Source organism: Solanum tuberosum, unplaced genomic scaffold (assembly GCF_000226075.1).
Source record: "Solanum tuberosum cultivar DM 1-3 516 R44 unplaced genomic scaffold, SolTub_3.0 scf00131, whole genome shotgun sequence".
NCBI lineage: Eukaryota > Viridiplantae > Streptophyta > Magnoliopsida > Solanales > Solanaceae > Solanum > Solanum tuberosum.
Genome location: NW_006239054.1, coordinates 768,778 through 779,977, shown reverse-complemented (window position 1 = coordinate 779,977; position 11,200 = coordinate 768,778). Strand labels below are relative to the sequence as shown.

Below are 11,200 nucleotides of genomic sequence, written 5' to 3'. Positions count from 1 at the left end.
GGGGAAGTGCAAGATCATCCCTTTATATAGTAGCGAGTGTTTCTTTATCTTTTCGGGTAAGTGCAAGATCATCCCTTTATATAGTAGCGAGTGTTTCTTTATCTTTTCGGGTAAGTGCAAGATCATCCCTTTATATAGTAGCGAGTGTTTCTTTATATTTTCGGAGAAGTGCAAGATCATCCCTTTATATAGTAGCGAGTGTTTCTTTATCTTTTCGGGTAAGTGCAAGATCATCCCTTTATATAGTAGTGAGTGTTTCTTTATCTTTTCCAATTTATGTAATTTATGTTTTAGTTGCTAGAGTTCATTTCCTGCTTGCTCTTTTGATATGGATTGACGTTTTCCAATTATTATCTTCTGTTTCCATATTTAGTTTCAAGTTGGTGGATCAACGAGTTTAGTGTGCTTGATGTTTAGGTTCAACATTCATAATCTCAAAATTTGATGGAAGAATCAACATCCTGCAGTTAACTTATCATTGTGATCAAATGTGTTTTGCTAATAACTTGTCTTTCTGTCTTTGCAGTATAGCTTTTGTCAGATGCCATTTGATAATCTGAAGTTACTCGCAAAATAATTAATAATCGAGTAATTTCTGAATTATTTTAATGAACCATAAGTTTCTCTTAATTTATCCATTGAATTGGATAACTCATTAGTTAACAGATAACTCCATCTCACAATACCTGCCTTTCTTTTCTGCAGTCGTTTGGTAGGACATTAAGGTTGTTCAATTGTATCTTACTTAGTCATTACTTTCTTAATGAGGAAATTGGATTTTGAACACAAAATGTTTCTTCTTTCAGAAAAAAATTCAAGCTAAGTAAGGTTTAATTAACAAAAGATCACTTTCTTAAATGTTCTAATGTCCTTAAAAGTGACTGTTGCCATTGTGATAGAGTTATACTTGTGCACATAAGAAAGGAATTTAATAATTATCTGTCTCAATGACAATGTGCTTGATCAAATTTTTGCACAAAAGCATTCTAATTTTTCCACATCCGGCAACTAGTTTGGATTGAAGCTTAATTAATATATGCTTTGATCAAACCACTCACGTATGAGGTAAGTATTAAGCTTGCTATAAACATTCATGCAACTACCTATGCAGTGTGATAGCACTGGTTAGCTCAAAAATTGTTGGTAAAATATGAACTTTTGCTTGTCATCACTGATATGATTTTGTTGCTACAATTCAGTAAGGAGCTACTTGTCAGTGCTGCACTTTATTCTTTTTCCTTAGTTGTCTTTTTGCTACGTAGTGTTATCCAAATAGATATAAATCCTACACTAGACCATTTTCATCAAGATTAGGTTAGCAAATAATGTGAGAACTGTTCTTATGTTACTTGTCTAGGAAGATCTATACACCAATATTTCATTTGAAACTAAGATGAGTTACTCGTTTTTTTCTTAATAACTGTGGTGTCCAGACCAACTTTCTCGCACCTCGACTAATTCTACCAGATACTTGTCACCTTTCACCAGCAACAAGTACCATGTAACTCTGTCCACCAAAGCTAGGATAGATGAGAAGGAATCACCTAGTGTTTTAGCCTTTGTTGATATTTGAACTTGAGACCTCATGATTCTCAACTCACTTCATTGACCACTGGGCCACACCCTTGGGTGCATTACTCCCAGTGTTTTGGACGGCGAAAGGCGACAAGGGTCTGCCTCGCCACAAAGCGAATAGGCGATGAAGGGTCGCCTCGCCCCTCGCCATTGGCAACGAGGCGATCGCCTTTCACAACACTGGTTACTCCCTTGGTTTTCTTTTTCTATTTTCCTGATATTGAGTTATATGCTGCAATTTTTGGTCATTCTGTTTTGAAGAATGTATATTTATGATTTGTATTAAAGAGAATTTACATTTTATTGTGAGTAGATTCGCTTTCTAATCTCAGAGATTTCCCTAGATATATTTTGCTACCAGATCCTTGTAATCCATTGCAAGCTAGCGAATTTTTCTCCTTAAACTTTTAAAAGAAGGTATCGTTAGTTTCTGATTTTCCATTTTTCCCTGTCAACATTGTCAGTAGATACCAGAAAACGTCGGAAGCGTTCACTAGTTTTCCACAAGAGACGCAGAAGGCTATCACTATATATTCCAACAGAAGATCCTCACAGGAGGCTAGTTCAAATGGCATCTCTTGCTTCTGCACTGACAGTTCTCGATATGGAATTCAGCGATGAGCTAACTTACATGCCTGGCATGGCTCGTAAATCTTCTAACAGTGCCAAGTTTGAAAGTGGTGGAATGCAGGTTTGCTATTGGTCTCACAGTCAGTCGGTCTATTCTATTGCTCTTTCAATGTTATAAGGTGTTAGCTCACACTTCACCATGTAATATTTTCCTTTTGTTATAGGTTCTCTCAAAAGAAGATACTGAAACCCTGGAGCAGTGTAGAGCTATGTATAAAAGAGGGGAATGCCCTCCTCTCATGGTTGTTTTTGATTCTCGTGAAGGGTATGCCTAGTTACCTCAGATTGCTTGTGAGTTTCTTGTCTGCTTGTTTTGTATTTGCACATGAAATCTAATGCATCTTATTAATGCAGCTATACTGTAGAAGCTGATGGGCCTATAAAGGACTTGACAATATTAGCAGAATATACAGGCGATGTGGATTATATCAGGAATCGGCAGGAGGATGATTGTGATAGCATGATGACCCTTCTTTTAGCAAGAGACCCATCAAAAAGTCTTGTTATCTGTCCTGATAAGAGGGGAAACATTTCTCGGTTTATCAATGGCATAAATAACCATTCACCGTAAGCTAGTAACCTCAATCTTGCCTTCTTAAACTCGATCTTTGTCCATCTTTTCTCCTCCATAAATCGTGGCTTTCTAAAGTCTATGCTTTTTATGATATGCTCAACCAACCGCGTGTCTAAACATTCATATCAAGAGATCTTATAGTAACCAACCTACTGTTCTTGAGACTATTCCAATTTTTGCAGGGAGGGTAAGAAGAAGCAGAACCTGAAATGCGTGAGATACAGTGTAAAGGGCGCATGTCACGTTCTTTTGGTTGCAATTCGTGATATTGCTAAGGGAGAGCGGCTGTACTATGATTACAATGGATATGAGCATGAATATCCAACACATCATTTTGTTTAAATTATCATATGTAGCTTTCCTAGTGAGCCTAGGATCAGGAGATCTTTCTTCTTCATAACTATACAACTAGTTCAGATCAAAACCTTTTTTCCCTTTTCCTTTTCTTGATTTATCAAAGGGTCAAGGTGAATGTTGGCCATTTAGATGGAGGTAGATACACCACAGCAGAAAATTTTTGGTCGAAGTCCGAAGAGTTTCAGAGATTTAAGTTACTAGGTAACTTCATCAATTTCATTTATACATTGACATATGTAGACCTTAGCCCTATGTAATTGCTTTGAGAACAAAAATGCATCTGTTTTACAGAATTTTAGAGGTGACTATTAATGTAAAAGCATCTTTGTCTGGTTACCTTTTGAATGCTGCAGTGTAACAAGTAAAGTTGTTTCCATGTGACTAGGAGGTCACAGGATCAAACTGTGGGAATAGGCTCTTGTAGAAATGCAAGGTAAGGATGTGCAATAAACCCTTGTGGTCCGGACCTTCCCGGCCTCGTGCGTAGCGGGAGGTGACTGCCCTTTGAGTATCATTAAGTGATTGACAAGTTTTACAAGACTAAACTTCCTTCTTGAGTATCTTAGATCAACAAAGTTCATCAATGTGTCAAAACCATTTAATTTGTATATTTTGCACCAAAAATCCAAACTTGGTGACCATTTATAGTTTTACACTATGTTCAAGACCAGTTCTTCCTTCAAAAAATCTTCTAATTTATTTCTTCCAGTCAGTCCATGGAACGCATGAGGGTACTCTTGACCATATTGATTCCAGTGATTTCATCATACTGTCTTTGTCAACCTTCCAGGGTGCCCTTTTCTGTAAGTTTTCTTATGTGAAGCATGCCTCACATATTATGTTGCTCGGACCCTTCACAAATGTTGTTCCACCCGTGTCAGATCTTTCAAAAATACATAGCTTTTGGAGGATTTGACTCACTCTTGGTGATATTTTAGAAAAGTCCGAGCAACATAGTGGCACATGTGGATATCCAAGTAAAGCAGGTCATATAATTCCATTTCTACTCTCTGCATTGGTACATCCTTACAAGTTTTGCCTAGCCATAATGTTCAGTTGAAGTGTCTTTAAGTGGAACAGGTTCCAACCAGTTACCTTCCAAAAACTTGATCTTGCTGCAATCACCACTTTTTAGCTTCACCAAATAGTAGAATTCATTACCTATGTTTCTCGGACTCTCCAAAAATACTGCTAGGTGTGTGTCGTATCCTTTTTGGAGGATCTGACACGGGCGTAAAGTATATTTGGAGAGTCCTAGCAACATAGTTCATTACACAAATTCTTAGTATGTTTCCTTAAAGCCATGTCATAGCTCATATTTAGATGGCCTGTGTACCATTTTGGCCTTAAATCAACTTCTATCACAGCTCTATTCTTCTGCAATATTTGTTCCCACTAGCAAAATTTTATTTGACGTCTTTTCTGGGACTCTCATCTCTCTTTAACGGGTAAGTTTTGAGTCGTTGGACTAAGTCAGCCCCGAAAACACTCTTAACATGGTCTGATACTGCTTTGCTTTGGGTAAAGTCCGCACAGATTTTTCCAAAAGGTCTCACACCTTTAGAAGTATCTTTACACCTCATATGTAGCTTTCGTTTCTTATCAATTTCCAATGTGAGGCTTTGTTCGCGTACTCAACAATCTACCTCTTGAACTAATTACCACATGACCTATCACTAAGATTCATCTGAGAATGTATGGCCACCAAAGCCCATATGTTTCTTCTTGTGTATATGTTTCCAAGCTATGAATAAATGTAGTAAACCAATCAGTGGGTGGGACAAAAATAGTAAATCAACCCATGCTATCACAATCTAGTGGGCTTGTTTTTCAGCTCTTCACATGCCATAACATGAGAGCTACTTTTGAAATGGATGGGCAAAGGTAGTAAACTATCATGTTCATGCCATCACTCCAGGGGGCGGAGCTAGTGTATACGTTATATGTTCGGTTGAACCTAGTGACTTTGGTTCAAATCTTGTATTTGCGTTAACAAATCCATTGAATAATGAAGTAGGTTGAGAATCATGATGTCTTTGGTTCAAATCCTAGTAGAGAAAAAAATACTAGGTGATTTCTTTTCGTCTGTTCTAGTTTTAGTGGACAAAGTTACCTGGTATCTGTTGCTGGTGGGAAGTGGTAGGTATTAATCGAGGTGCGTGCAAGCTGGCCTCCACACCATGGTTATTAAAAGAAATCCATTGAATATGTATAAACTATTAATTTAGAATCTAGTTGCGTAAAATGACTAAACTCATAAGTTTCAAGTCCTGTCTCCGTCTCTTCATCACTCTCCGTTTGACTTGTTTCTTAACTCATCATGGGTGGTAATATAAGAGTTACTCTACACCATCTCCATGCATGTCCAGTCGCACCACGGGCTTTCATATATACCAATTTGTTGGGCTAAGCTTAATTGATTTGATATTTTGTTTGCCCTCCTAATAATCTTACTTTTTGTTTTTTTTTACGATAGATTTGAGGTCGTAGATGATATATATTAGGATAGAAGGTTCATAGGTAGTATATCATTGTCTCGCTTACCCTTCCATACTAGTAGTCGTAGCATTATTGTTATAGTTTCTTGGTCCACGATTTCTGTTACTGGTGGTTGTTTCTAGCATTTTGATTATAGTATTATTTTATTGTAACTACTATTTAGAATGATTTGTCATGTTTTATGTAGTATTTTGCCATGACTTCTTGACCTCAGTTATTTCTTTTGTCATGCTGCTTTGAATTGTTTTTCCTTGAGTCGAGAATCTATTGGAAACTTATCTACCTTCATGGTAGAGATAAGATCTGTGTATAACTTAATTAATTTGATTTGTTTCTTGTATTTAAAAAAAATGATTTTGTCGTATTTTAGGTAGAAACCGATCCAAACAGAATTACGAACACCCCTAATTTTCATAAACAAACTCATTAAAGCATTTGAAAGGTCAACATTCAAATTCAACGACGTTTGATAGGAGAAATAATAAATAATAATTTCAAGATAAAATGTGAGATTATCCTATCTTGCATTTGGTTAGGGGTATTAATTAATCTCGAGATGTTTCATCCCAAATATGGAATAACTTTATTTATCCCATCCTCCATACCAAACAACCCGAGATGTATACTTCGATAAGGGAGATTTCGTAAATGGAGCTATCTTCTATTTTAATGTTGATAAGGAAATTTTCCATCCATGCCCAATGTTCTTCAAGAAAGGACGTAATGTACTTCGAAAGTTTAAAAGACCATTTATGTTTCATTCGATCTAAAGATGACCATGTATGAAGAATTAAATACATGAAGTTAAAAGAGAGTTCAAAAACATGTAATTTTTCATCAAAAGGAGTTCGAATGAACCTCTTGATCCTACCTGGCTCTGATCCTAATAAGAGAAGAAGAAAATGTGATAACTACTTGTGGAAAGTCATCAATATAAGTAATAGCCATATCTTAGTTCAAGGACCTATAAGCATTGTGTATGGTAGTTTGTTGAGCGAATGAAATACAAATTGGCCTTCGAAACTTCCAAACTAATGACATTACATGCCTTTTGCTTAAGATCGTTTGACAAAGAGTATAAGAATAGTACTGAATAAAATGTATTGTAATGCTGGAACAATTTCATATCCATGAGTTTGGGTTCGTCTCTAAAGAAAATACTTCCATTTGAAAGTTTACATTATGCAAACACCCACAATGAACAACTTTGAGAAGTTTGCAATACAACATAAAGTTTTTCAACCATAACTGGTGTAATATTTTACCACGAAAATATGAGCTATCTCCTTTGTCTGGCCGTCACCAACGGAGGGTTGTATTGCTATAAAAAAAAGGCGAGAAGCCTACCCCTTTATTGAGTCTACTCTCTCATGATGGCAAGGAGAATCTTTTGTAGAGGTACTGTTACAACAGGAGCTCAAGGGACTTGGGAAGCGACCCGGAGGACTGCCAGAATTCACATCTTTCAGTATGCTCAAGGGACTTGGGAAACTCTGGTCCTGAGAACTACCTGTATGTGCACCTTCGACTTCATTTGGGAGATTGCTAGTAGCTGCATTCTGAATGCCGCTAGAAGTTGGTATTCTTGAGCGTGAGGGTGACTTATGTTTAAACACGCCCCACAAATAGTACTTCCTACGAAGCCCTGTATAAGGTGAAGGTTTGTTAAGTGTTTGATTGAATACAATACAACTGATATCTCGGTTCAATGAGAGAAAATAAAGACTTGGGAAGCAGAAATTCATCACTTACTCCAATGTTTCTGTGGCAGAACACGAGATGAAAAAATCAAAAGCTCCAAGTCGTCAATTGTGGCACTCATTGCAAGATCATTGTCAATAACATCTTCCAATAGAGCATCATAAGAATTTTCATCCCTGAAAGACAGTATTAATAGATAAGGTTCGAGAACATCAGGATCATAATGTTCAATGACTGCATTATAATAAGACAACGTTACTCTTCAAGCTCGGGAAAGAGATACAAAGCAATACTGCAGTCTGTTGGTTGCAGCCTCAGGAAACTCCTCGGCCATACATCATTCTTGGACACAAGTTTTACATCAAGTTTCACAGGAAGCCTATTTGCTGCCATAGACGCCTTTTCACAGGCTTTGTTTGACAAATGAGCTAAGATATTAATACTGCTTTCACTTTCTGTATTGAAGATAAAACATCCCCTACAGTTAAAAATAAAGACAGTGAATAGAAAATTCTTTTTTCTAAATTCAATAAAGAATCCTCCCACCAAGAAGTTGGGAAGAAAGGCAATAGCAGAAAGAACTGCTCGTAGCAATCACTGAAAAAGCCTGTTTAGGTATCCCAAATCTAAAATGAAACAGGTAATTGCCTATCTAAAGCAGTGGAAGTTAAAGTTTTTACCTCCAAATGGGATCAATAACTGGCTGTGCAGACAAACAATTCGCAGATTTCACTTGAGGATCACTATACAAAGTGTCGAGTGGAAAATTTTGCTCACCAGGGAATGAAGAAGAAAAATTTCCACCAATTGCCCCACCCTCTCCCTCAAAATCACCGCCATCATCAAGAACTACAAACTTCCTCCTTGACTTTCTCATCTCTTGTTGATTTCCAATTTCACCAAGTGACTGAGCACTCTTTGAATCTTGCACAGAAGAGTCACCTCTTACTTGAGCTCTTTCTACCATTCCACCTTCCTCGTTGTTCAATGTTGAACAATAAGCTTCCTGGTGTTTATCTACTAGCGGAGTGTTCCCTGCTTTTACTGATTCAATTTGCTGTTCAGAATAGCATACATCTGCACACTCTTCTCCAATGTCTTTGTGTTTCTTAGTATCAATGAATGAAAGCTTCTCCTTTTGCAAAACGTGAAAAGGACTATGGGCTGTAGGTGATTGACCTGCTCCGCTTGTGTCATGTCTAGCCTCATCTAACCTTAGAGCTTTTACTTTACAACGGTAAAGCTTTCTTCTCCATTCTGCTCGAACATCAAAAGCATGGATTTTTCGTTCACTTATCCGTTCACTCTTTCTGAACTGCTCAACCTTAGCAACTTTGGGAGTGCAATCCCAACATATCCAATTGGTATTGTCATCATCAGCAGAGATTTTCTCTTGGCAATAGCTGCAGAATAAGGAAAAACAAAATGAAATACGCCTGCCAAGTTAATAATCTTTTTCAGAGCTTGTAAAGTGATATTGAAGTCAATATAGGCATTTTTAGATGCTCGTAGCAATAATAGAACGACAATATACAGACTAAAAATATCCATGATATTGAAGCCAATAGAAGCACATGTAGATGTGCATGCGATAACAGAATAGAAATATACGGACTAAAACATTCATCAGTACCTTTTCTAAACTCCATAAAGGGGAAAAGAAAAATTGTGATTTTCTACTAGGCAAGAATACGGCTTAATAATTAAAATGCCTAGGAAAAACTATATCCAACATTAAACTATTACAATTGCTAATATCCACTTGAAATTCATTCTCAAAATAAAGAATATTGCATACGATTAATTAAGTTACTGATGAAACATACTGGTGTACAGCGGAATCACGACATTGCGAGCAGTAGATAAGAAGCTTGACATCTCCTTTATCCCCACATGTTAGACAAACAGTTCTCTGAGAAAGAAAAAGAAAACACAAGTGAGCACTAAGATTGTGAAATTGTACAATAAGTTGAACAAGTACTGATGAAACTATCTCTTTTGATAGCCAAATTGGTGAATTTGTCTTATAGAATTCAAACACTTATAAGTTATAATGTCTGAAACCTTAAATTTCTATAGAATCTGACTGCAACAACATGACACATTACCTCTCCACGATCAAATCTCTGGACAAGAATCCAATCCTTGAGTTGTGTGCATGACCCTTAGATTGACAGTTCTATGAAGTTGATTTTTCTTTCTTAGATGTACTCATAGAAGTTTGGAAGGATGAACTAACCCAGACATCACGCTAGAACGTAAAAATGAAAACCATCTAGCTAGAAAGTAAATACACTTCTCTGAATAAAAAACATATATACATGAAACCGGGTTGGGCATATAACTCCTAAATCTTGCACAAAACAAATGGCAAAATCAGAAGTCCTGGGAATACGTCAAAAGGTTATCATATGAATTAAGATTCGACCAATAAGCCGACCTCAACAGGCAAGGGGAAGCAACATTATTACTTCCTCCATTTCAATTTATGTGCCTTACTTTCCATTTTAGTCTGTTTCAAAAAGATTGCTGATTTCTACATTTAGAAATTCTTTAATTCCGACATCCTATCATTACCTGTTTAAGACCACAACATTCCAAGAACATTTTGGTATAGTATACACATCTTTAGTTTAAGACTACAAGTCTTAAAAGCCACCCTTACTTTCTTAAACACAATGTCCAACCAAAAATAGTCTTTGAAGACAATTAAGTAGAAGTCATTACTCATTGAAAATTAACCTCTTCAATAAACAAGTCTCATTACTCATGTACACAGAATGAAGACATAAAGAGTAACTACTCTGTTTCTAGAATTAATTTCCATATGAAATTCATTCGCACATTGTTCTCAGTAAGAAATATACAATATTTGGGTTCCAATTTTGAGTTACAATCTTCTCAAACTTGTAACTAAGATCGATAAAGGGACTTTTGAGTCAAGGAGGTTACTTATGAAATCATAAGGCTAATTAAAGACTTGCACAAAAGTAGTTGTACAAGCCTCGATTGTTGGATGTTGGGTTCCCCAAGGGTATGTGCTCGGACGCTTGGGGTGTACGTTTCAGGAGGAAAACATAGCAAGGAGCTTTTTTAATGTATCTTCCAAAGAGTAAGCCCTAAGTCCACAACATTACCTTCTAAAACATTAATAAGCAGTTTGAGGTGAAAGCATTTACTGCCAGGGACGGATCTAGAAGAGAACCTATGGGTTCTCGGGAACTCAATAGCTTTTACTCAAGCCTATTGTATCTATATTAAGAAATTCACTAAATATCTATAAGTATTTGACTGTGAAACCAATTATTATTATATAGTAACTTGAGGTTGATCTAGTAACGCATAAACTTTAAATCCTTGATCCATTTTTGCTTACTACTCATATCTTATATTTATATCCTCCCCTACCCCACCATTTCTTAAACCCTACATCCCACTTTCATGTTTATGCAAAAAATTGCAGATGAAGGAAAAAAAAAACAAATGAGGAACACATCGCTCTCAAAAATGGATGTAAAACTGAATTTTTTTTGCTAATCGAACAGTTTAAAACAAACAAATTAACTAAAAATAAAACAAGAAGCGTTCCTCAAAAACTTCAAAAAACTCTAAAACTCCAGAAGCAGAACACACACACACAGAATTTATCATCGCCATTCGCCATATCTCAAACAACTATGAACTAACAACCAAAAATCAAAATTTTAAAAAAGTAGAGATAGAGCAACATAGATATACGCATTTGCATAAGACCCATAACTATCCATTGATGATTTCACCTTCAAAAACCCTCTTCATTGAAGAAATTGAAAATGTTAACTAAAAAATGAGAGTTCTTAAAAAAAAAAAAAAAAAAAAATAATA

At 36.2% G+C, this 11,200-nt stretch overlaps 2 protein-coding genes across 3 annotated transcripts in view; one reads left to right on the top strand and one right to left on the bottom strand.

The window, feature by feature from the left end:
* Positions 1-3,441, top strand: part of LOC102584749 (probable Histone-lysine N-methyltransferase ATXR5) — a 5,097-nt gene extending 1,656 nt beyond the window's left edge. Inside the window, exons 3-6 of one of the 2 annotated variants that reach the window (XM_006350918.2) lie at positions 2,040-2,266; positions 2,370-2,470; positions 2,560-2,772; positions 2,962-3,441. In XM_006350918.2, coding sequence (XP_006350980.1) covers positions 2,040-2,266; positions 2,370-2,470; positions 2,560-2,772; positions 2,962-3,121 — 701 coding nt within the window. In that variant the 3' untranslated portion in view covers positions 3,122-3,441. The remainder of the gene's footprint in view (positions 1-2,039; positions 2,267-2,369; positions 2,471-2,559; positions 2,773-2,961) is intronic. The other variant, XM_006350919.2, reaches the window with a different exon arrangement.
* A 3,226-nt stretch (positions 3,442-6,667) lies between these two features.
* The window catches only part of LOC102604199 (uncharacterized), a 5,047-nt gene continuing 514 nt past the window's right edge, over positions 6,668-11,200 (bottom strand). The window contains exons 2-6 of the mRNA XM_006350977.2: positions 9,163-9,248; positions 8,017-8,739; positions 7,596-7,814; positions 7,388-7,512; positions 6,668-7,280 (exon numbers count right to left, since the gene is read on the bottom strand). Coding sequence (XP_006351039.2) covers positions 6,979-7,280; positions 7,388-7,512; positions 7,596-7,814; positions 8,017-8,739; positions 9,163-9,248 — 1,455 coding nt within the window. The 3' untranslated portion in view covers positions 6,668-6,978. The remainder of the gene's footprint in view (positions 7,281-7,387; positions 7,513-7,595; positions 7,815-8,016; positions 8,740-9,162; positions 9,249-11,200) is intronic.